The sequence below is a fragment of the Myiozetetes cayanensis genome, unplaced genomic scaffold (genome assembly GCF_022539395.1).
Source record: "Myiozetetes cayanensis isolate MyiCay16 unplaced genomic scaffold, myiCay2020 scf4, whole genome shotgun sequence".
NCBI lineage: Eukaryota > Metazoa > Chordata > Aves > Passeriformes > Tyrannidae > Myiozetetes > Myiozetetes cayanensis.
The window spans coordinates 25,518,462-25,545,118 of record NW_026087631.1 but is presented as its reverse complement, the minus strand read 5'-3'; the positions used below and the strand labels follow the sequence as shown (position 1 = coordinate 25,545,118).

The 26,657-nt window shown below is 36.3% G+C and overlaps 1 protein-coding gene across 19 annotated transcripts in view; it reads right to left on the bottom strand.

The window, feature by feature from the left end:
• The window catches only part of PPIP5K2 (diphosphoinositol pentakisphosphate kinase 2), a 46,190-nt gene that overhangs the window by 16,750 nt on the left and 2,783 nt on the right, over positions 1-26,657 (bottom strand). For 3 of the 19 annotated variants that reach the window (XM_050328357.1, XM_050328356.1, XM_050328358.1), the window contains exons 1-21: positions 21,809-22,309; positions 19,502-19,863; positions 17,833-18,028; positions 17,060-17,150; positions 16,002-16,087; positions 14,983-15,137; positions 14,512-14,613; positions 12,637-12,798; positions 11,475-11,596; positions 10,145-10,246; positions 9,517-9,603; positions 8,527-8,606; positions 8,340-8,445; positions 7,193-7,278; positions 6,424-6,549; positions 6,190-6,311; positions 4,590-4,772; positions 3,100-3,241; positions 1,843-2,066; positions 877-1,004; positions 563-677 (exon numbers count right to left, since the gene is read on the bottom strand). In XM_050328357.1, coding sequence (XP_050184314.1) covers positions 563-677; positions 877-1,004; positions 1,843-2,066; positions 3,100-3,241; positions 4,590-4,772; positions 6,190-6,311; positions 6,424-6,549; positions 7,193-7,278; positions 8,340-8,445; positions 8,527-8,606; positions 9,517-9,603; positions 10,145-10,246; positions 11,475-11,596; positions 12,637-12,798; positions 14,512-14,613; positions 14,983-15,137; positions 16,002-16,087; positions 17,060-17,150; positions 17,833-18,028; positions 19,502-19,645 — 2,559 coding nt within the window. In that variant the 5' untranslated portion in view covers positions 19,646-19,863; positions 21,809-22,309. Of the gene's footprint in view, positions 1-562; positions 678-876; positions 1,005-1,842; positions 2,067-3,099; positions 3,242-4,589; positions 4,773-6,189; positions 6,312-6,423; positions 6,550-7,192; positions 7,279-8,339; positions 8,446-8,526; positions 8,607-9,516; positions 9,604-10,144; positions 10,247-11,474; positions 11,597-12,636; positions 12,799-14,511; positions 14,614-14,982; positions 15,138-16,001; positions 16,088-17,059; positions 17,151-17,832; positions 18,029-19,501; positions 19,864-21,808; positions 22,332-26,657 lie in introns of those variants that run through there. The other 16 variants (XM_050328347.1, XM_050328353.1, XM_050328350.1 and 13 more) reach the window with 12 other exon arrangements.

Below are 26,657 nucleotides of genomic sequence, written 5' to 3'. Positions count from 1 at the left end.
TTTAGCCTCTCCAAGAACTCAGTTAAGTAATTTCTGAATCTGAAGACCTTGTTTTTTTCAGTTCTTGGCACCAAAGACAATCAGATAGAGAATAATGCACCCCCTTTATAGTATTCTGCAACAGTATAGAAAAGCAAGACAATTCACTGTACAGGAGAAACTTTGTGCTACATGAGCTACGTGCACTGCGTGATTCTTTAAGTCAGGTAGGGAGGTCCTGACAATATGTCAATAGTCAAAAATAACGAGCCAGTCCAGAAGTAAATTCAAGAAAACCCCAAATGATAACCTGAAGGAAAAGGAGTTGGAAGAATTACTGGAGACAACGTAAGAGAAAAAAAAAAGTATCTGTCCTTTCCAAATCTATTTGTGACTAACATAACACAGCCCATGCAATTTGAAACATTTATCTGCATATATAATAGGAAATCAAATATTTGAAAAAATGTGATAAATTTCAAAGTCACTTAAAAAAATTAGGCTTTCAGTTGACACAATCATAGTAAGACTGAGACCTTAAGGTTCCTCTTCAGAGCTTTAACAGAGAAAGTGTTGAACTCACATCACATAAGGCACCGTAACGAAGGGTGGATAACAGGGAGTGGACGTGACTCTCACTGGTGAAATAGAGCCGTGTGCGAACATGGCGTTCCGGGGACATAACACCCCTGGAGTAACTTAAAAGAAAGAAAAATGCTATTAGAACATGATGAGATGTGTCCCTATTTTAAAAATAGCTGTCAACAAATAAATAAATAAATAATAACGTCTGATTACTGTGAGCTAAAAATACACTTCAAATATGAAAGCTACGGAACACCTACATTAATTATTATGGGAGTTATTGTAAACCAAGTAAAAAAGTAACTGGCTTACAGAGGGTGAAGCTTATTTACAGTGTCATCATCTTGAGTTCTCTGAAGGTCAGAACGAATTTTTCTGACTAGAGGAGTGCAGTACCCTTTGGCAATCTCCAATTTCTCAGCTTTAGAAATACCATATTCCTGTGTAAGAAGAAACTGACTTTAAAAATTCAGTTAAAGATTAAAATGCCCTCTAATTCAAAGCTTCTATATTAAATCAAATTGCCCTGGCTGCAAACCATTTTGTTTAGCACTTTTATTACATTTGATTACTTATGTACTAAACAAGCAGTTTGCCTTTTCGCTGTTTGATTTGGTATAAAAATAGCTTTTCATTCACTAGTTAAACCACAAAAGAGGATTCACCTTCTGGTATGATCAAGTTCTTTCTCTTAAGCATCTAGGGGGTCGCTCCACCTTCCTGACACCATCTCCAGCTGCTATCTTGCCTGAAATTCTATGGAACTTGATGTCTACATTCTTATCACAGACTGTTAGCATTTTGAAAAAGCAGGAAGGTCTTTTTAAATTTACATTGTTTAAGACAAGTTAAATTACATAGTTTAGGATTAACAGTCTCATTTGCAATAAGCCCAAAAATGAAATTGCTATGAGCAGAAAAAAATGAAATTAAAATCAATTTCAGAATACACAGTTGTTCACAAAGGCTGCACTTAAATCTGTGAAAATGACTGAGATAACCACTTTATTTTAATACACTACTGTAAAGGAAGGAGGCATGTTCACAGCTTAAATTGCTAGAAAAATTCACCTTGAGCTCAGCTTATTGAATTATGAATTTAATTTTTCCTAGAAAAACCAATCAGCTTGCTACTGAAGCAGAAGAGATAATGTTAAAGGTTTCTATTACTGCAAAATACCGGAACTTCAATAGAAAAGACAGAGTAGAAATTTTCACAAAAATTTGAAAAAGCACTTTTTCTACAATTTCTTCTATTTAATAACTGAAAATGCTTACCTGAGGGATCACAATGTCAGCTAAAGCCTTTGAAAGCCTGTATAACTCCATTGTGTTTTCTAATTTTAAGGATCCGTTGTGCTGTACGTCATATTTTATACAGTCATAAATATCAGGAATTTTGCTAATATCGTATCTTCCATTTTTTGTTTTGAAGTCTTTTTCCAGCTTGGCCCACCTGCGCAGCATCAGCTCTAGAGTTTCACTGTGGTACAGCTGAATATCTGGATAGACACATACCTCTTCTAAGTAATCAAGACCATTCAAGTAACAAAGGGACATTTGAATTATGTGGTAGTAACAATGGAATTACAGAGGGATCAAGTGGATTGAATAAGTTAATTTCATTACTTCTAAGAAGAAGAAACAGCTGTGCATACGGTAAGTTTTAGTGTGGAAAGCATGACAGCATTCATAGTACAAAGCAGTGCTTCAGAAATGCATCGCTGGCCCTTTAAAAAGAGCTACAGCACCAAGAACGAAGTGTCCTACAGTACAGATTTATATCAAAAAGGAAAAAAAAAAAGGTAACTAAAAAGCTTTAAGAAAATTCTAGGAGGGAGGAAGAGGAGCAATACAACATCTTTGTTTTAGAAGAGACTACATGTTCCATTTGTCTCTCTCTCTGCTGCACACATCAACAGCAAGAGACAGGTAAAAAGGATTAATTATCCCCATCCTGGGACAGGAGATTAGACTAAATAGACAAAAACCACTGATACTTCGTACAGGTGACACTTGTACTGTTCAGCTGCAGACAGAAGGTATTTGCACACTCGACACTGCAGAGAACACTGACAGCAAGCATTCCAGTATTTAGCTAGCAATGAAAAAGCACTGTGGTGACTCCCAGCTCACTGGTTGGCCACCACTAATATTGAGTATCATTTTATGCAACACTACTACACATCATTCAGCAAAGATAAAATGTACCCATATAAGTTAGCTTTAGTACTGTCTGCTTTTCCTATTACTTTTGTGGAATGCTGAGTTTCAAATAATTAAGACAAGAATTTCTGCAAGCATTGGAGGCCTGAATATCTGAACACCACAGAACCCTTACCTGCAATATGGCCACATGTTCCTCTAGCTTTTTACTTTAAAGTTATGCATATGATATCAGAATGTGAAAATCCCTAACCCACTGGTTGACTAAAGTTCTTCTAAAAATGAGTTTAATGAAGAAAAGTTATGTTACAATTATCTCTCATATATTAACAAGAGAAACTAAATACAACTACAAAATTGTTTCAGTACCTGCAGACTTTGGATCTTCCATTCTTTGCCTAATCTGGGAAGTCAAGCTCTGGATCAAGTAATAGACCTTGTCACACGTCTTTACAGGATTTTTAATAACCTGCATTGATTTTATCAATGAGATGCTTCCAGATGGAGTAAGCTACAATTTGATATAAACACAAAATTACCTTAACAGAATATATTTGAAAGATCTGAGATAAGATGAAACATGTGAAAAATTCCAAGTACTGGAGAAAAAGCATTCAAGTAGGTTGCTATAATTTTTTTTTATCATTTCTCAATTATATACTCCCTTTGAGGCATTACAAAAAGAAAATACATTAAAACACCTTAATGTAGTAGTAAGATTTACTAGAAATTCAAAGGTGACAGAAAATTCATAGGGTAACTAATTCTATACAGTAAATGTGAGCTACGACAGGAATTTATAAAACTCCATTTTTTATTCCAAGACAGGAAAATTTTAAAGATGTTTAAAACTTTGTATATACTTATCAAGCTTCCATAACTCCCTTTCAATTAACTTCTGTATCCGAAAGCTTATGAAAAAAATCTGTAAAAAATATTGCCATTAGGCTATATGTCTCACAAAATACTTTCTGTTCCATAAAGTACCCTTCTTAGCAAAACACTGGGGGAAGAACCAGATTTGCAATAGCCCTAACCCTAACCCTCTCCCTTTTTCCAAGTACTGCTGAATCCACTGCTGGCAGTGTTTGAATGATACTTTATATGTTTAAATGAATCCACAGAGTAGACAAGCAGCACAGTAAAACTGTTCTTCATTAATTTGCTCTCATTATCTTTTTAAAAATAGAAGTTTAAGATTAAACCTCATTTGAGGACTTGTATTTAGCTGTTACATGAGACAGGAAGAAAGCACTTGAAAGAGAAAGTAGTTTCTTCACAATAACAAATATTACTTACATTTAAAACCAGGAACAATCACATGTGTTCTGTACTAAGTCAACATAAACTGTATTACTATGCACTAATTTAGCACGTTAATGAGGTATTTCCTTTCATTCATTTGAAAGTATTCTACTGGTTTTCAGCAGCTTAATATTCTTAGTTTAAAAAAAAAAACAAAACCAAAACCAAAAACCTTGTAGCAGATTAAATATTGAAACAACTGCACTAGGCAGAGAAACATTTGGTAATACCACACACTGTCAAAGTAAAGATTACAAAAAATGTGAACAATATAACTTAATTTCTTGAATACTTAAAATATTTTTAATGGAACATGAAAAATACTTATGAATGATGTCCTTATCTACTCCTATTTCAAAGTTCGTAGCTATTCTGATTATTCAACTTGCAAGACAAAATACCTACAGCACAATTAGTACAGCTTCCTTTGTAGTTCAAACTATATGCAAGCATACAAATAATTTTTCAAAATAGATACAAAAAATCACTGCTCATTACTTTTACACAGGAATTTTTGCGGCTATTTATTTTATTTCATAAGAAAATATGCTAACCTTATCATAGTCATCCGCAGTGAATTCTCTGTCCCTCTGGAGAATTTCATGCAGCCTTGCTTTAACACGATGCTGACAGCTGCTTAAAGAATCACTGTCACTGTCCAACAGACCATTCATATTAGCACTCTTTACCATCTGGACAAGAATCGGAGTCAGCTCTCCCTCTAAGGCCAGAAGTCCCTGAAGCAAGTAACACAATTATTCAAGCAAAATAGATAAAGGTAAGAATACGAGTATCTTAAAAAAAACACCCAAACCACTACTTTAAATTCAAGATGGTATCACTTGCCTATGGGTTGGATAAACAGGGACACAACGCAGGTAATTGCATAGAAATGACCCCCAAAACACTGCCTCAGTGTGTAGGATTGGTACAGATGGTGCAACAGTGATGGTGACATATCAGAGCATACTACCCAGCACCAGCTGAAGCATCCCAAATCACTGGGTGCCAACACTGCTCCTGGGAGGTGACAGCTGTTCAGGTCTTTGCAGAGACTCTCCAGAGACAAAAGTCCTGTGAGTCATAGGACAACCAAAGGCCTTGAAAAAGAGGTGAATGGAGAATTCCAAAACGAAGAAGGATGGAAACTTTCGTGAATTTTCTGGCAACAGAAAGCCCCTGGAATAAGGAAGGAAATGGGGTGGTGTCTCTTCAAGCCTGCTGACCCAAGGAAAAAGTAGGTCAGGTGGCTGAAATATTTCTGTACAAACACATGCAGCATGGAATCAAACAGGAGAAATAGGAAGTCTGAAGACTTGTAGAGTTCTAAGCTAAGTCATATTACAGAGATGTGGTAGAACAGTTCACATGAATGCTGTTTTCCTACAACTAGGTACAAGGTCTTTTGGAAGGGAGACAGAGTTGGGTTCTTCATCAAGGAGTGGTTTGAACAGCAAGTCTTCTGCTTGCAAACTAGTGACAAACAAGTTGAAAACTTATTTGTAATGATCAGAGGACAAATAAACACAGGGCAACAACAGGGTGGGGCTTTGCTACAGACCATCTGAATTAAAAGGGGAAATAGATAAAGCTTTCTTAACAAAACCGAAGAAAGCCTCCTGATCGCAGGTCCTGTTTTCCATGGATGTCCTTGGCCCTGGATACCTCATGCATGGCAATATTGCAGGGGACAAGCAATCCAGATTTCTGGACCCAGGACAATTCTTTCGATACAGGTTACTGATGAACTATTGAGCATTGCCCTGGACCTGTTATAGTGCCAGGAATGTGAAGGTCAGTGGCATCCTTGGTAATTGAAATCTGATGTTATAACAAATCCTTGGACAAGTGAACAAGACAAATACTTGCATTAGAGCTCTGGCCTTCAAATGAGCAGACTTTAGCTTGTTCATGGAATCCTAGGGAGTTGTGAAGGACAAAGATGACTAGGAAATGGCTGTTTAATTAAAATCTGTCTTCATCTGCTCAAGAACTTAAAATGCTTGGCCCATTAACTGGATACTTTTTCACACTGAACTACTCTTTGAAAATACATTTTTCTAATAAACAATAAATCTCCCCCAGCTTTCAAAAGAAAAAACAGGTGTGAGAACATCAGAATTTTAAAACTGAAAGTACTATTTCAAATTCTACCTTTGCAAAAGCTGCTGCAGTCATCTGAACTCGTCCCTCATCAGAAGCGTAGATTTTGAGATCATGTCGGTAAGTGCTGTGTAATCTAAGTAAACCACATCCAGGAAATCCAGCATAATCTCCTACCAAAGAAATATTTTGCTCAAACTCTCATTTTCAATTGGATTATCTTCCAAAGTGATTTATGACACTCATCACTTAAAAACAAAATATATTATAATTTTTTTTTTTTACCTTGTCCACCCGGATACATACACCTGAAAGCTCTTCCAAGCTCCTCTGCTTGAACCCTGCCAGCAGGCGTCAATTCTCCTCCCCATTTTAGAACCAGAAGCAGGGATGGCTCATTTCTTCTATTATCTAATTGCACACAAAGAGAGGAGTTTAGCAGTGGAGTAAATTGTAAATTTTTTTTTCCAAATGAACAAACAATATTTGGTCTCTGCACGGCTTCAGTAAAGGATCTCTTCAACATTATGGATCTTTAACAGCATTCTAACATTAAGAAAATATTGACCTAAATGGTGAATTAAATGGGCACTTTAAACAGTGAAAACTGAAGTAGTTAAGCTATGAAGAAAATATAAGTGAAAAATCTTTAGCATGAAAATACTTTCTGAATCAGAAAGCAAATCAAGACAGAAAAACTAAAACAAATTGGATGCTAAACACCCTACAGTTTATGAAAGTTTTGAAGACAGCAATAATAGTTGAGTGAGATTTTCTTATCCTAGCTCAAAACACCATCTTGGTGAAATCACTGAAGTTTCTTTTCATGCTACTTTTCTATTACAAAAGAGCAGTGTTAGAATACAAATTTACTACATAGTTTTAGGTATACAATTCAGCATGTTAAGGGACTGTAAATATCTGCCAACAATACAAACATTCATTCCAAACAAAATATCCCTTCTTCTTAACATCAAGACATGTCATACCAATAGTCCATGACTATTAAAATACACATGGTATTAAGTGATTGGGTGCAAAGGTGATACAATACCTTCCTCTTCACTGGAAGTCTTAGGGCAGCCATGAGGAAGATACGTTAACTGAACTTTGCGATTGATGCCTGAAAAATGCCCATACCTGAAGTGAGGACAAGGAAAAGTGAGAGGGGAAGTGGGAGAGAAACTTTTAAAATACTTTCCTCCAAAACTACTAAGATCTTGTAACAGGATATAATAAATCTATGCTGCTCACTGGTTTGTGCATTTGACCACCATTTATTGAAGCAGTGCTTAGAACAAACATTAATTCAACAAGAACAGAATTAACAGAAATAACAACTTTGTGATAATGAAATATCTTAAAATACTATATACCATTATTTTTTTACAACTCTGGAAACTGGAAAAAAAAAACCTAAACAACAACAAGCAGCACTTGCAGACTGCACAAATAATTTATCTATTCAGATCCAAAATTACAGTGGCTATCAAGAATCTGGTCTGACAGTGTAGACGGCAACTAGTTTTTTAGTCCATTAAGTTCTCAAGCAGAACTCAGAATTTCAAACAATCGTCATAAATTTCAATAATAGCTGTCTGTGCCTTGATAATTTTTTAAATTAAAATAATCTACTACCATTTAGCATTCTAAGACTTCAGATCTTCAACAAATCTTGAAGCCTTATTGCTTTTCTGTTGTTTTCCGTTTGTTTGGTTGTTTTTTTTTTTTAATTAATTAATATTTCAGGCATAATACATAACGATTTGAGATCCTTCAAGTTTGCTGTAAGCAGACAAATACACATGATGAAAATTCTTGTTGGCTCTATCAGACTTCTTATGTCACAATGCGTGAAGCAGACCCTGCATAAAAATACTTGCATTTTAAAAACATGCAAGAAGACAAAATTTGATATCCAAAAGAGCAACTTTTCTCACATCAAAAGTATACTGAGACACGAGATACAGCAATAAGTTCAATTAAAAAGAAGGAAAAAAAAAAGAGTGATGGCCTGGTTCAAACATGACATCCTTTCTCTTCATAACCTTTGTGCTTGAATTATTATATCATTACATATTTGATGACATTGACATCCAAACAGTAACTGGTGAAAGGTGAAAACACCAGACAGAACTTCGCTGAGGTCAAAACAACAGACAGAAGTTCGTTGCTATGAAACCTAAAAATTACACACTTACATTTCTAACACGGTCTTTAGCTGTTCAAGTTTTGCTTTACTTTCTTCAATTTCAGAATCATTGTTTTGCCCAAGTTCTACAAGGAGCTGCCTTGCTATATCAAGCACTTCCTAAAGAAAGGAAACATAGGATTTATTTAAATAAATTTCTACTTACAAAATACTGCATCAAGAAAATAAAGACAAACTTGCCTGTAATTGTTTTGGTTTTTTCAGTTTTAGTTTTCCAGATTTATATCCATCACATTTTTCAAAGAGATCAAAAAATCTTAAAGAAAAAGAAAAGTCATTTAAAAATTCAGTTAATGAATTAAAATAGTACTTGAACAAGTACCTCTTAAACTAGTCTAAAATTAGTACCTTTATACAATTTAAAATCGCGTTAAAACCTGCACTACAGAGGTCAAACCAGATTTTATTCAAATCCCATTTCCCCAGAAAGTTGAGAAATAAGAGCACCAAAAATGTTCTCTTACTAACTTGCTAAGCATTAAAAAAAAAAGAAAAAAAAGGATATTCTACATATTTGAATACACAGCTAATGTCAATTCTTAACCTTCAAGAATGATCTGAACAGAAGCAGGGACCAAAAATACCAAAGGAACAGTCCTACACTTCTTCAGCATGTTCTGAATGAAAGACTCTAGTCACAAAATAATTAATTCTTTTTTACTGAAATTTCAACAAATTCCAGGTCAACTACATAAGTCATTTTATACATGCTAACATAAACACGGTATCTACCAGAAATTCCGAGTCATCATACTTTGACAAAAATAAAGAACAAAAAGGTGTTACTGTAAGATGACACCTCACACAAGAGTAGTTATGATAAAAAGTGAAACGCAAAAGTCATGGTCTAAAGGAGAACCAGAAATATTTTTTGCTGCATTATTTTGAATAAAGACATCTATAGACACGAACACATTTTCCTTAAGATTAAACAGGACTGTTCACAAGCCATGTGTTGAAGGAAATCTGCACAAGTAATTTGACAGTTCTGTTAGGAAGAGAGGTGCATCTTTATTAATTAACTGCAATATCAGTAAGATTTAAAAGAACACAAATGAAAAACCAACGTGCAATTGTGCAATTCCTGTTCAACTCATTGCTTGCACAACCCCAGGAATCCTCTGCTCTAAAACATGGGCAATAATTTTCACCAAGATGCTACTAACCTCTGATGTTTTACTTCCATTTTCATTTTTTGCTTTGGTGTTCGGTCCCCGTGGCGTATTACAGCTATAACACATCTGAGCTCCATCCTAAAATTTCAAGAGAGGCATATTTCACAATTCTGCCAAAATTTCACAAACCAACCACAATCAAGACAACTGACAAAGTTGTAGACATCTGACATTACTACAGAAGTGATGGAAGGATATGTAAGAATATAAGGTTAACTGAAAATGATGTAAAGTATAAAATACAAATACTGATTTTAAGACTTAGGTAACTACAGAATATCTATTTTAAGTACTTTTAAACCGGTGATTTTGAGGATCATTAAATGAGAGAAGATGTTTATTAGAAGCGCATATTAAGTTGGTGCTGGAACAGTGATTAGCAGTGGAAGCTATGCATAAAAGACGCTACACTTGAAAATCTGCTGTTCTATACTCAGCTTGACTAAGGGTGAGAAACTCTGACTGCTGGTATAGCCAATTGTGATTCCTTCCTTGTTTTCAGCACACAAAACAAGCATTCAAAGGCCAAAGTGGGCACACCTTGTAAAGAGAAAAAAAAATTCACACAAAAGTTATATTGGGAGTTCGCACAATCCAGGTGTAGCTACTGTTTTCTTACATTGTTCCAGAGGTGGTTGGCACAATAGGGATGTCTTCAGCTTCCAAAGGAATTGACCATGGTATCTGAAACTGGGGAGCAAGTTCTCTCATTATGATATTTCTAAAAAAAGAGGTTAAAAAGAAAAAAAAACAAGTAAGCTTAAAGCACAGCTTATAAAACACACACAAACTCCAAATCAAACAGGTTATATACTCGCATTTTTATTAATGTAGTTTTAGAGTACTAGCAGCCATGAGCCTCTAGATGCACAGTTTTCTTTAATTTTATAATAAAAACTTACCTAAACAAAAATTTAAAGCGACTACAGCTGCTACACAGATGTTAAACTACTGGCCCTGTATTTGTAATAAACTTCAGCTTTTCAACTCCAGTTCCTCAAGGAGTTGCCTGGATATGAATGAGTCTTGTTCTGTTAAATATGCAGACAACTGACTCCACTGCCCAGCTAAAAGTACCTGATAACCACCAAGCCATTCTCAAAGAGTAACGGGTACCTTTTACTGGTAATTTCTCAAAAGTCTCTGTGATTAAACTGGCAATACAAGTACAGTCTCAACCACAAAATTACAACACAGTCTCCACCTCAAGAAGGTTGGTACATCTTGCTAATGTTCTGTTTCACAAGTGTCTCATAAAAATACTTCAAATACCTACATAAGATGCAGTAACATGGAAGCAAACAATTGTGCATCCTAAAGTAGAATAAGGCAAATTTATTGCTAAAAAGTGTGAAAAAAACTGCTGTAGCTTAACACTGTAGTGTATTACCTTAAAGAATAAACTGTGAGGAAAAAACAATTAGGTAACTTTTAAAAGAGAATTCAACACCTACAACAATTTAAAAAGAGAGAAATCAAAATGGCTCTGAGAATTGTAACTCTTAACTCAAAAAGTGACTTTAAGCAACAGGACTACAGCTGTTATCTAGGATTTCAGCTTAGCTCTTCCTCAGTTAAGATTCCAGACCATTACATGATGTAGAAAGTCATGCTGTATCTCATCACTGCAATCTTACTGTCATCATCATCATCATGGCTAGGCTTCGCAAACGAAGATTTGAAAGGGCTCTACCCACGCTTGCTACAATCTTACTGTAAAGCCAGTTTAACTGGCCAAAATGGAATCAGCCTACTTTGAGGACAGCACCTGCTTTTTAGTATTTATTTACTGATTTAGGATTCTCTTTAACAATTTATTTACTTTATTGTTTAATGTAATAACTTATTTTATGTGATATTTTATTTTAAATAATTAATTTAGGAATAAGAAATATAAACTATACAACAGAGTGAAGAAGCAAATATGAAATAAATCAGTAAACTCTTACCCCAGTATCTTAGCACAATCATCATAGTACTTCATGGAGTTTTTCACAAAACTGAAGCCATTCACATCACAGACATAGGACTGTCCATTAGCACGCAGCAAATCAAAGCCACAAACTGTTTGCTGTTTTTAACAATAAGAGTTCAAGTAATTTATCACCTTCCTTATAACTGTATATTCTAAACAAACTTTACATTTTATACTTAATACCTTTTGTCAGTTCCATGTGAGGTTCACCCATGCCATGCAAACATCTTCCCACTTTTTATTCCCAAATTCACTATACCCTTCCTGCATATCCTAGCAGTATCAGTGTTGAATGTCAAGTTCATATATGCACAAACTTAACCTTCAAGATTTACAACATAAGCAATAAGGGACCTACAAATTCCCCTTTCTGACAGTGGTTTTCCCCCTACACAGTTTATAAGGGTGGTAGGTAAGAAATCATAAATACATTGAATAAAAAAAATTTTTATAAAAAATTGACAGAATAGTTTTGACACTGACATACTACTGACATCATTAATATAGGATACTAGAAGTTATGTCAACAGATTACTTCTTAAGACCTCAAAGTCCACTTTGATGATAGAGATTCAAATCCTACAGGCTCCAAAATGCCATCACAGTTACACCCAGGCAAGGAGACAGAATGAAAGCCTTTTAATAAAACAGGTTAAAGGAGGGTTTCGAACAAAGGAATCTTAAAACCATACAAAAATGGAAACTAATAAACACTTCAAATAAGGACCTAGTCATATCAATACCAAATTAACATCTAATTTGTACCGACTGTAAATAGTGGGTAACAAAAGTTACAAAAACTTTACTGAAACTGTGTTTTGCTAACCTAAAACCATTACCAAAAGGTGTGAAAATATTATGCATAGAATAGATACACTGTGGGCTAGCAAAGCACAGCAGCAAAATATGAATTCAAGAACCCAATGCAACATAAGCAACTCATTCAGAACTTTTTAATACATTAAATGAAGAATTTTTCTAGATTAAAAAGAGATGTTTAAGTTTAACTTTACACCTTCCTAGGAGTTCTGCAGCTATTACCACTGCTGGCTCTGTGCTCTAAAACCCTACGGAAGTTTCATGTAACAATTAATTAACACTAAATGTTTGATCAGATAGCAAAGTAATCAGCTTACCTTAAAGGCAAGGCATACTTTCCAAGCAATTAACTTCTCTCTTGCATTCAGGATGACTGGATACCTCACTTCTTTTCCTTCACTATCTCGTTCTACCTTGCCATCCAGAGCTGGAGACTTACGGGCCTCAGCATGAGCATAGTCTGGACCCACTGTATACACCTGAATTGAAAAACAGCAGCTCCTGGTTCAGTGTGATTAAATTATGTTACACATATGAACACATTTTGCTAAATTTATTTCAAATGTGGTAATGACATCAAAAGATACTAGTTGCTTTCATCACTGAAAAGGTCACACCAAAGTTTCCTCCTCAATGGCATTTTCTGCCTTCAGAGAACACCCATTTGACAGCCTACAATAACACAAGAATAGTTGTTATAAAACTTGATGAACTAAAATTATTTCTCAATTATGGTGGTACAGAGATAAAGAATAATGGTTTTCCTCTCCAAAATATCTGCAGAACTTGGAGAACAGGTTAATTTGAAAATTACTTCAATTTCCTTATGGAAATCTGGCTGCAGGACTAAGTGATTCTCCTCATTAAAAAAATATTTTTACATTTTAGACAGGACTAAACAAAGAAAAGATCTGCCCAGTTTCAGCATGACAAGGCAGGAACTTGAGAGAACTGGGCTATCTCCCCACTGCAGCTTTGATGCTTAATGAAAGGACTGGGGCATATGCTAGCAGAGACTCGTCAGCAGCTGTCAAAAATGGGTTATAAAAATGGTTTAATTAAAAACAAAACTCCAAGCATTGATAAAAAAGTATTCAGCTAAACCAGATAATTGCAAATACCAATTCAGTGAATTTGGGCAAGAAGGTGAGTTAAGAGAAGCTGCCAAATATAAAGCTCATAGTCTTGTTAAGAAAATCTATTATTTTTTTTGCAGTGTTAAAAGCCCAAAGCTGCTGCATGATGACTACACTACAAGTAGTCAAATAGATGCCACCCTTCATTTGCATCTCTTCATGTCAAAAGAAATGTTCTGGAAAGTTGGTAAAGCTCTTACACAAATGTCTGTAAACTCAAATTAACCTATTGCAAAGTGTTGCACAAAATAAGAAGAATATACCACATTAGAATATAATGACTTAAAGATCAGTATTTTTCTGAGAAGATAAAAAGAGTATTCATGGAGTGACACCAAGAAGTTGATTGCAATAGATAAAAGGGCTCTTTTGCCTAAGATTGGATTAGATCTCACACTCTCAACACCCTTTTTGCCTAAATCTCTTATACATATTGTAAAGCATTTTTTTCACATGTTTTGAGATAGGCTCAAAATAACCAGAATGAATACAAGGAAGTAATCTTCATACATGGCTGGCTTAACACCTACTTTGTTACTGCTCTGCTTTAGCATTGTTTTATGATACCTAATCTTTACATCTGTTAAGAAAAAAATGAACAGAAGCGTGAGAATTATTACAGATAAGGTTAATGAAAGTTATTTTCTTCCAATTTAATAAAATTTTAGCAAGTAACCCTTATTACTTAACATACTAAAATAGTTGGTAGAATCTATTTCAGTTACAGATTTCTTTGTAACCTTAGCTGTTCAGATGAAATATCCAGGGAGCATCTGTTAGCATTGGAAACTAGATGCTGCTCTGGCACTAATACAATGGAAAAAAAAAAGACAATATGTTGGGTAACAAGCCTCCAGCTGCTCTGCATTTCAAGTACTACGTTTAGCCAGAACTCAGCTCTGTGTTTAGCTGGAATCAGAATTATGTTCTTCACTAATAGACTCTATTAAAACAACTGAAATTAATCCTTGACACAGATACACCATCTTTAAAACTGACAAGCTCTTTGATCACTTGATTGTTCTAAATATAAACAAGAACGAGCAGTTGTCATACCTTCACGTCAGTGCCATCTGTAGGCATGAATTCCTCATAAATATAGGAGCCTGTTTTTCTCACACTGCTTTCAGGAGAATAAACACTGCTTCTGCTGCCAATCTGAAAGACACATTTTTCCATTAAAAAACTCACAAGCTACTGCTTGAGAAACTTCATAACTCCTTAAAATAACACAACTGTCCTGAGAAAGCACTTTCTGTACCAAACAAAGCAAGGTTTTCATTGTTCCCAAAATTCTTTTCGTAGGATTCTAAAAGTGCATTCACAGTGTATAATTCTTTTATCTTGAAGAATCTGCAGTGGCTGACAATCTACTGTGAGAAACAAGAGTCTTCATTCAATCTACATGTTCTCCTGAAATTATTTCTCTGATCTGCCATTATTCCTAAGCAAGCAGGACATGACAATTAGTCTGTAATCCTGTTAGACATCTACAGCTTTTTGAGAGCTTTAGGATCATACCCTCACCTTTCGAAAGAGCCTCTGGCTTCCACCCCCAGCAGATGTTGGATAATAAATGTAAACATTGTGGTCCTCAGCACTAACTGGCTTTTCTACAAAGGGCTTTTGGAAAATTTCTCCATTCACTTCCACATGATCTTCTCCTTCAATCAAGTTGCATTCTGAAGAAACAGTGCAAAGAACAGAAATGTAAGAGTGTGCTAATGGAACGAAATTTTTAAGAGATCTGCAGGTTGAAATAAAAACATTGTATTACATTTTCATTTCTCTGATTTCTTACTGACTGCACAAAGACCTGATAATCATGTCTGCTGTCCCAGGTCTAGATTACGTTATTTTAATACTATGTTCCCGAATCTCTGCTGATTCTTTCAGTGTCAGACAGGAAATAGTCTTCTGCAGATGCCTAACCTTGGACGTGTGCTATATTTTGGAAGTGTTCTGGAGAGTGGGAAGCACTGTTTGTCTTTTTTTTCAGTGCCTTTCTCTGAACTATCAGGGAACTAGCAGGTGGACAGTGTACACCGTGTAGTGCCAGATGCCACAGTATCTTCCATAGCCTGAGAATTGTCTCATACTGTGTGATTCATGCACCCTCTCGTATCAGGGATAAGCAATCTCTTCAATCCTGATTAACTGCATGCAGCAGCTTTTTATTTGACTTTTGTAGCAGAAAAGTGTCCTCTTCTCTGATTACACAGACATTTTAATGCAAAATCCCCTTGTCTTGACCTATCATTGCAATCTCTTACTGTTGATGTAATTTTTCATTTTAGTAGAAAAAGTTAAGTTCGTTTTCAGGTACACAAAAATTAATTCCAATTTATATTCAGAGTATACCACCTGCAGATATGTCTGGAATAGATTTCCCTTAAATGACTGCTTATACTTAGAAGGGAAAGTATTCAATTAAACTCTGCATAAATCAATTGTCTAGCCAATGAAATTTAGCTTTCCACTATGTATGTACTGTTCTTCAGTGGAAACAAAGAGATGCTCACAGTTTAGCCATTGCTGTTTTTTACCTTGGGGATTGTTTGGATCACGGTTCAGAACTGCATAGCGAGGAAGTAAAATGCCTTCAGCTTTAAGAATACCATAGACTTCTCTTCTAAAGAAAAGAATAAATGTTGCACAGTAAGCCAGCAAATCCTGTTAATATTTGCATTTTACAGTCCACAAGTAAAGGAGCAGAAAATAAACACAACATTTTTTAAACCACACAGGGTAAGATTACACATATAATACTCTACTTACTAATATAATGCTTTAAGGTCACCGACACAGCTGTACCTTTCCAGTGATCTCTTCAACATCAATAACAATGCAATTTGCAAAGCCAGAACTTTCCTATCCTCTCTGGCAGTGCAACAACAATTTGGATAGAACAGTTCTCTTGTTAAAGGAGATTGTTAACATGAACAGCTGAGAAAGTTTATACAGAACAGCAGCTGAAGGCATCCAAAAGAGCAAGTCTGCTCACTGTTCAGGAGGCTCCAGTGTTTATGTGTTCAGCTCTCTATTGTTTTATTAATATTTGCTATGCACGACTGCAGCTCCAAAAGAAAATTCACTTTCAATAACACAGAATCTTTGAGTACCAACAGATTCTGTCAAGTATCCTCTTTTCAGAAAAAAATACCATTAGCAAGTCACATGAATTCTTCAATTACAGGAGCTTGTACAGCTATGTACATACATACCTATGCCACATACAGTTTCAGAGTTTAAACTTTTTTATTTACGAAGTTTTACAAAAATATATTACCAAATTTTTAACTTGGTAAATCTTTAGATGTATCACTATAAAAGCAGCAAAAGAACAAAAACACACTTAAAGACACAACCCAGAAAACTATGCATACATTAATGAAGCATAAAATTCACTGTAATTTTATTTAGACTACTGTACAATTATAGAATCACAGGATGGTTTGAATTGGAAGGGATGTCAAAAATCTTGGTCCAACCCTTTCTCCACAGGAAGGGACAATATACTGGAACTGTTGCCATGCAATAACAACAAATCCTTCCAGTCTTTGACAAAAATAGCTCGCTTTTACAGGCAATCAGTGTTACTTACCTGTCTTGTATGTGATACTGCATATTCAAGTCATTGATTATGAATGGATTCCTGAGTTTTGCATAGGCAACTGCTTTGTCCAGTGGAAATCCTAAAATATTTATTAAGGCAAATAAATTAAAATTACAAGACAATACCAGTAAATAGTTTGGAACTTTAGTATTCAAGTTTTAAATTGCAACAGCTGGAGATTTAAGTACAAGGATGATCCCTCAAGTATAGGGATACATAATATCAGTTTAAGACAATCATGAAACTAGAGCCTGATTTCAGTACAGTCTGCCAAAAGTAGTGTTCCTGTCTTCAATTTCCTCCTCCTCTTCACTCCATGTGCCCTCTGCTTCCTCTGCTTTATTTGAAAACATGATTTTTAATTTCAGCCTACCCATCTTCACTGCCTGGCCACACAATAAAACTCAGATATTAGCAGAGATACAGAAACTCAGAGACCCAACACTCCCAGTGAGAAAGCAGAACGCCTTCATAATTATTGGACCAAGTGTTAGGTCATCATTTCCGCTGGCTCCACAAGTATTTGCCAATGGAACAGCTATTTCAATACCATGTCAGACAGAACTTTCTCAAGCAATGAAAACAGAATAATTTCAAAACTTTGTATTTTAAAATTCAGTTGTATTATAGTAACAAGACAAATTAATCGCTTGCTAGGAAAATACAATAAAACTACATGACAAAAAAAACATAAAAGGACCCTCAAATCACTTAAATAGTTTAGATGTCAAAAGTATTTATGGTACCATTAGAAGATTTACCTTTAGAGTGAAAAGAAATGAGACAGTCACACAAAGGCCAGTTTTCTACTGGCTCGTTCAAGATAACATCCTCTTCAAATATCACCACAGTTATATACTTAAACATGGAGAGGCGCTCAAGAATTTCTTTCATTGGTTTGGACTTTGATTTCTTAGCCATTGAACAAATCCCAACTGCAATCTGTCTTTCTGGTGGCTGAAAAGCAGGTGAAGGGGAAAGGAAAATAATTATTATGTTTTCTTACAACAAACAGGTTTTTAGTAGCACAATGCCAGAGCAGATATTTTTCATCAAAATTCACCTAATACTAACCTTTAGTTTAGTACTTAATCAACTACATTGCTAGCAGATAACACAATGCAGCATAACAGCATATCACACTGCATCCTTATGAAAAGTGCCTCAAAAACGAAACTGTTTAATAGCTATCCACTACTTTTTGTGAGTACTATATCAAGAAAAAAAAAAAAATAGTCAAAATCTAACTCAGAAATGTCAAATTGAAAACAGCATCATACTTATGGATTACTACAAAATTAACTAGCAATTAATTTTTTAACTACCTAATTTTTCTGTGTCTACTGAATAGTCACAAGGCTTCTCATCACCCAATATTACAAGCGAATTATGAACATGAAAACTAGTGAACCAGAAAATACTATTCTAGATTTCTGAACTCTTTAGTGCATAAACCTTTCCACCTTTCTTTAATATACTCTATATTTACCTTCATGTTAAGCCTTCAATAATTTCATTCCCCCAGGGGTATTTCTAAAGGCAACAGCCAAACTATCCCTCTTTAAAGCAAGCAAACAAAAAAACCACAGAACAATCCTTTAATTCAACTTACTGCTTTTTTGAAACACAGCCAACTACCTTCTCTTGCTAAAACAAACTGACTGAACTGAGCTCTCTGAGCTGCTAATTTTGCACTGCTACTCTACATTTCCAAGTTAATTTTAATCGTAGGAAGAGGTTTAGCAATATTGTCTTAAATTTATATTTTTCAGGCATGTTTACAATCAGTAAAAATTTAATCTGACTAGTCACTAAAGTGAAATGACTAGAAGAACAAATGAAACACAATTAAAAAAATGCCATGACAACTCACGCATAATAAAATTAGAGTTTGTCTTAAATAAACCAAAAAATTGGTAAGCACAGTGCTAAAATGCAATTCAGAACACTCCATGAGGACAATAAACTAAGGTATAGCTTCAGATTAACGTAGTATGCACTTCCTATACACCAAAATGGGAAAGAACAAACTACAATATCAAAACTAACTATGAAGCAGTTGACAACACACAGAAGAAAAATTCTCAATAATTTTTTGCTACCAACTATCCAAATAAATAAAATGAAGGCTTATGCCATCAAGTTCGTTCCCAGAATACAAATTAAGTCTGCAAGGCAGGCACATCAACCTCAGTTGCTCTGAAACTCTGTTTTAAAATCAAGCACATCTACTTTAAAGTTCAAGGTATACTTAGTTTTCAAGTGAGTTGTATTTTTAAACATTAAAGACAGATCATTATCTCAATATGAACAATGTCTCCATTGACAACACCATTTCAGTATTAAACTTATGTGAGCCTTTGCCATTTCAATGAAAAATAATGCTAGAGAACACACAGAATAGTACACAGGTGCCCCTACAGTACATACAGAGTCATACTCTTCCTCCTCCTCTTCCCCATGGTCATAGAAGTGTTCATAATCTGTCGATCTGGCTGAATCCAATAATCCTTCTCCATCTTCTCCACCCACGAAGAATCTGGGGGGATCATTCTCTGTTGCATTAACTGACATAGTTACAAGATCTATGGAGATCTACGTGGAAACTGCAGCCCCTCTGGTGGCTGAGATACTGGGCATGTTTCCCGCTGCCCTGCGAACAACAATGTCCCTGCTCCTCGATGCTGTTTGTGCGTTGTAATCACGTTGTCTACCAGGCACTGTTTAACTGGTATCATCTGCTCATGGCTGATTTGAGTTGCTGCTTCCCTGAGATGATACAACTTTTTAACCTACAAGAAACATGCAAACAAACAAAAGAAAAGGCACAGTTGATAAACAGACATAAAATAAACCCTCCTCGTTTAGAAAAAGTGTTTGGACATTTGCATATCTATGAGCAAAGCATCAGAAATACAACAGTGCACACTACACACAGTCTACACTTTTACAGGTGTATTTAGAGCAGGGGAATAATTTCAAAATTGGTATCAAACTAATTTTAAAAATAGACAATATTTACAGAAGTAAAAACTGGCAAATGGATTTTTTTTTCTTAAGAAGGGTAAGGTGCAAGGTATATTTTAAGTGAAAAATATACAAACAAAAATATTTTCCAATATTTGCAATATTTAACTCACTATCCCTGTCATCATCTGGTTTTTCCACAAAAATTTTGAGAACAAATGGCAAACACACAAAAAAGCTAACAAAAACCATAAAGGCACAATTAGGACTATTCCTGAACAGAAATCTAATCTTTCAAAGCCTGAGTGAATCTTCTCTGTGAAAGCAGAACGTATATGACAGCTTGATATTTTCTTATTTCCAACAAAGCACTGCCTTGTTTTCACAGTGAAAAATTAATAATTACAGAGGTGTACACTAGCACTGCCTTCTGCCAAAAGTACTTCTAACCACTAATGTATCAGTGAAGCGAACACATATTGTACCCTTTTAACCCGTCATGTGAAAAAAACCACTGGTAAAATAACTTGTACACAAAAAGAAAGACCCAGAGCTCAGGCATCCATTGTTTTAAGTAGGTAACTGTTGCTTTAAGTTGTGCATGGCTTTATAACATTAATTAAAATGCATCACTACTACTTAGAGAATTAACAAGCAGTCACTTGTTTAGAAGCTCATCTGATCCAACGGGTTTAGGTTAAGTTGTTTATTAGTCAGATCATTACGCAAGTGCCATTCAACAGTGATGTCTCAGCAGAACTGAATTTGTCTTTAAATATCGGTCAAAATGACTTTGGTTGTCCTATAAACTAAGTGAAGCAACAGTAAATTCCCAACAGGGAGCAACCACTCAGCTTCCTGGGAACGCAGATGGTAAACAAAGCAAAAGTTGCCCAGAAAGAATCTGTCCTAATTCAGAGGTCAAGTGTGGGTCAACAATACAGATGTCCAAGATTCAAAGTTGAAACTGAGGTCTGAACACCACGATCCTGGACTGACAACAGAGGATTAAAAAGATTTATTTCTTAAACCCTTTTGCTTTTTATCTGCTCTCGTTCAATTCTGCTAACAAAAAAATCACTTTCCTTTAGAATGTGAAACTGCAGTTATCTGCCCTTCAAGCAGTAAGAACAAAATGAAATTTCAAATACCTAATTCATCTGGCTCTTGTGAGAGTTAGAAATTGGGTGTTAAGGTAAATCAATCCTGTTTATGACAGGGTGAAGAAAGTGAGCATTCCGAATCCTATTTCTAGGAAGCTTCAAAAAGGCAGAAGTTATTGCCAACATGTACTGGCAACCACAGAATTTTGGAAAGAACTAAAACCAAAATGACCCTCCAAAAAACTCTGGTAAAGCCTGAAAATGAAGTTTAATAGTTCCTCTTTTATCAGCTTCCTTATCCCGTGACCCAAATTCTCTATATGGAAACAAGTTCCTTAATAGCTTTTTAAAACCTGAAGTTTTGCCATAAAGAAGGAAGAACAATGACCTGATGAGGCAAGCAGGAGGTCTTAAAAAGAGCTTTTAAACCTTTCTTTCCCTACCTCTTCCTGTAGTGCACTTTGTGAGAGCAGCAGAAGTTGTGAGGTTTGCGTGCAATTAATAGTTGTTTCATGAGGATCTCTGGTACTATCCAAGTCTGTCTGACCCAAAAGGATTACTTCTCAAAGCAAGTAGAAAACATACAAACACATTGAAGGGAAAGCACAACATATTTGTCTACCAATGACACAAAGCTATAACTTGACAAGCTTAATTCTTAACAAACCTATCTGAAACTCAGTGTCCTGCTACCTTCCTCATTCATCAATCTGGAGACTGTTGGTGTTACTGGTGGCAAATGCACCTGTGTCAAGAGGAGCTTCACCTATGGAAAAGAGATTTTGAACAGCCACATAATCTTTTCATTCCAAGCAAAGTTTTTTCTGCAAGATTAACATTGTTCAGCCATCTGAAGGCAGATGAATAACTAGACTGCCACTCTATGCTACTGTCACTAGGCTCCCAAATCTTCATACAGTGTGTGAAAATAACACCAAAGACAAAGGATCAAGAAAAGATACAGACAATTTTCAGGCTTGTAAGCTACTACCTGAACTCACTGAATTGCATATAAACTGACATTCTGACTGCTGATGGTGACCAGCTTATCTTCCCGACAGCAGATGCTAGAAGCTACTGTCATTAGCACAAATTTGTGTCAGGATATTTTTAAGAAATTAGCTATTTCTTAGAATTAAAGCTTTCAGAGATAGGAATTAAAATTCTTTCCCTCCAAATGCTACAGTAAAAAGAAACCAAGAAAATATACAAGAGAAATACTAGAGCAAGAAAGTGATTGCAACTACAATGAACAACTTCCACAAGTCTCCCAAAAAACATCTAGTTGTTTATGTCTGACATAAAAATTGCAGTAAGACTGTACTTGAATAAACATACGGGTTTCAAGTTGTACACCTAGGAGAAACAATAAATGGCAGACAAAGAAGATGGAGCTGCTTCCTGCTTCAGAAGTACTGCCAATGCTGATGGGGGAAGCTTCTAGTACATGATGTCCTATGCAGAATTCCATCTTGCTGCCCCTGGAACAGGGAAGAGTCTTCCCAGCAACATTTTTCTGTTTTAAGTGAGCAGCAGTGTCAATACAGGGCAGACATGCTGCATTAGGTCTTCTCATACTTGGTGCATGAGCACAAGCCTCAGACAGTGAAGGTCAGAAGATAACACTGTCGTCTCAACCATGAAAGACTGCAATGTAAGCAAGACAAAAACCAAAGCTTTGTGCTGGAATTTACACTGACCCACTTTCAAAAAGATAGCAGCAAAAACATCCAGGCAGCAATCTCCTACCGTGCAATGACCTCTCCAGGTAAAATTAACTGGACTATGTTCTCTTCAAACCTTACATGAGGCTTCTTTTTTACAGCTCACAGATTTAAAAATCTTCAATAATTTTGAGAAATGCAGTGTTGCTCCTTAAAAGGATTTTCAATTAAATGCATGGCCTGTTAACAACACAGTATGTCTTATAAGCACTCCAAGTTCCGTGTTCACTTCAGTGCTGCACTGCAGACTTTACTTCTAACAGAACATTTCTCCATTTCTACAAGAATATTCTAAAGGAATTCCACAAGTATATTCTGAGAAAATAAGCCAAAACACAGACCTTGCTAAGTGTTAATAGATATACCCACAATTTCTTTGTCCCCATTCCACATCTTTCCGCAGCTCCCGAATCCAGCCATGTTTACTTAGACCATAAAGATTAGCATTCCAGTAACTGTCAGCAACAAATCAGCTCAACACAGCAGCATGGCCTGAACAGTCGTGAAAAAAGGGCTCCAAGTTTTAACAGCCACGTTTTGAATATAAGAAAAATACACACAGTTCCTGTGCAAACAGACGCATTTCACCAGATTTTCTTCTGTGTCCGTACAGCTATCAGAAGAACAAATATACATTGCCTCTACTGCACACTAATGGAAACTAAAGGGAACAAAACTGGAGTAAAAATGCTTCTCATCTGCTATTTCAAGGAAAAAAAAATCCAGCCATCATGCATTAAATAGCTATAAAACACAGCCAACCACTCAGGAAAACTTTTCAAAATGCCATTATATCATAACAACTACAAAGCACTTAGTGACACTTACATTGTGGAAGTTAACAAACGGGTAACAGTATAGGAATCAAAAGTGTTGCTCATCTGTTACATGATTCTGCACATATATATATACATAACAGTAAGAAAACAGACCACTCCCCTGCATTCTACTTCCATATTGCTCCTTTTAAAGTTCCATTTTTTTATCTCTGTAGGTACATTCCAACTGCTTCCCTTACCAGCTTCCTCCAATTTAAATTAGGAAGTTAAGCCCCAAATAACATTAATAGTGATTTTTCCGGTAGTCTCAAGTAAGTTGAAAAAGTTTTCAACATCTTCCTGCTAGAACCACTATAGCCTAACATTTTCATTAACAGTACACTTAACAGCAAAAATGTTTGCCTCACCTCCTGCTGAGGCATTTCAGCTGTTTTGAAATTCCAATTCTGCACCATGATTTATGGTGTAACAAATGACCAAAGACAACCAGTTTGTTGGGTTGCTGGTGAAACAGAAAGCAGGGTGACAGGGCAAGGGGAAGCAGAGGGGAGACAGAAGAACCAGTGGAGTCTGAGAGCTGACTGCACCAACTGCAATACAAAATGCTCTCTATGGATGAGTAACACCTTTCCACAGACGATTCAAGGAAACTTGATAATACTTCAAACTTAAACATGAGATTTTAGAACCAGTAACAAGAGCCCATACTCAAGAACAGCATTTCTTCAGGTCTGACAGATGACCAGGAAGAGACAGGAGAGCCAAAAAGCAGAAAAAGAGAAAGAATGCCAAGACACAGAAGCTGCTGAAAAGAGCACTGTGAGAAAACCATACTCGATTTGTTTATTGCTATACCTTACATTGCAAAAGATACATATTCTCTCAAATTTAAAATGTCTGCTGTGTCATACCGTCAATTATAAAAAAATTAACAGTGTTCTATCACATTAACATGTTCTACCACACATCCTGTGAGTGGCAGCTGTCAGCTCATTACTGAGACAGACTAAATTTAAACAAATTTGTTGAGCAGCTCTATCACAAAGAATGTTATACTTAGAGTGATAATACTTTTGCACAATAACAAAAAAACCCCTGAACAACTCAAACCCCAACAAAAAAAACACATACAAACAAATCAAACAATAATCACCGAAGGCACAAAGGGATATAAAGGTTTCCAATAATTACTGGAATTTAGAAGGTCCAAGTATGCAACAAGAAATTGAGAAAAGCCTTCTGCTCTCCCCACTAAATACAAACTTCAACAGCCTTACGAAGTTTATCACCACCTTCTGTAATTCAGCTCTGCTCAGTAACATGTAGCAAGCAACTACACTGATGTACAACAGAAGAGGCAAGAAACCGGCTAAAAACCGGTAACAAAGGAAAAAGATACATTACAAAGACCAGATCATACAGCATTACAAAAACTGAGTCACCTGCTACAATTCTGCATCAAACAAACACCAAGCTCTAGATTTCACAATACACTAACATCATCAAGAATCTCCCAGAAGATGAAAACTAGCCTTTATTTGTTGCTTTTAGCTAGGCACTGAATTCTGCCTACAAGCCAAGCACAGCCCTCAGACTGAGTGATGAAAAGCCATAATCTATGCAAGTAGCAACTGTGAACATATTAAGTTCCTTCTGTCTTCAGGAACACTGCAAATATCTTTTATAATGCTCCAAAAGCATTACTACATAGTAGTTTATGTACTCCACCAGAAAAATTACAGCAGTTCCCATTCTAAGGGAGACGACCCACCTTTCCGTTTCAGTTTACTGAGACCTGAAGAAACATTCCTAAGAATGAAGAAGAGCCACGAGCTTTCCTTGCCACATAAGTGCTTGCATTGGGTTTACACAGCAGGATTTTGGTAGTGGGTGAGCTGCAGGGGGTGCCTTCTGTGAGAAGACAGGAGAAGCTGCCCCTGTGTTGGACACAGCCAGTTCCACCCAGCCCCAAGATGGACCTGCTGCTGCCCAAAACTGAGCCCGTCAGTCAACACTGATGCTGCCTCTGCTATAACATATTTAAGAAAGGGTAAAGAACACTGCACAGCAGCTGAGAAGGATGAGAGTAGCTGAGAGAAACAACTCTGCAGACATCGAAGTCCTTAAATAAGGAGGGGGGGAGATGCATTCGGCATACAGATTCTGCTGCAGCCCATGGAGAGGAATCACTGGGAAGGAGGTGGTGCCCATGCAGCCATAGAGGTCCACAGTGGAACAGGTATCCATCTGCAGCCCACAGGGAACCCCACACTGGATGTGCCCTAAAGGAAGATGTAGCCCACAGATAGCCTATGCTGGAGGTTCTAGCAGCCCATGGTCAAAACACATGAACAAGTAGGCTGTTCCAGGCTGGAGTCCTGTTTTATACAGGAGATAATATGCCGTGTTCAAATGGTTCTTTACAGACAAATATATATTAGAAAAGTTAGGTAAAAAAATGTGTCATTGTATAGTTAGGAATCATAGAATGGTTTAGTTTGGAAGGAACCTTAAAGACATCTAATTCCAATCTCTGTGCTGCAGGCAGGGAACCTTCCACTAGACCAGGTTGCTCAGGGGCCCCATCCAGCCCAGCCTTGAACACATCCAGGGATGGGTCATTCACAGCTTCTCTGGGCGACTTGTGCCAGTGTCTCACCATTCTCTCAGTAAAGAATTTCTTCCTAATATCTAATCTGAATCTTTCCTCCTTCAGCTTAAAGTCACTCCCTCCTCCTTGTCCTATCACTACAGGCCTTTGTAGCCCCTCTCCAGCTTTCTTGTAGTCTCCCTTTAGGTAATGGAAGGTGCACCAAGGTCTTCCCAAAGCCTTCTCTTCTCTGGGCTAAAGAGCCCCAACTCCCACAGCCGGTCTTCACAGCAGAGGCGTTCCAGCCTCTGACCATCTTCATACTCTCCATACCTGCTCCAACAGATCCAAGTCCTTCTTATGTTAGGAACCCCAAGGCTGGATGCAGCACTGCAGATGAGGTCTCACCAGAGCAGAGCAGAG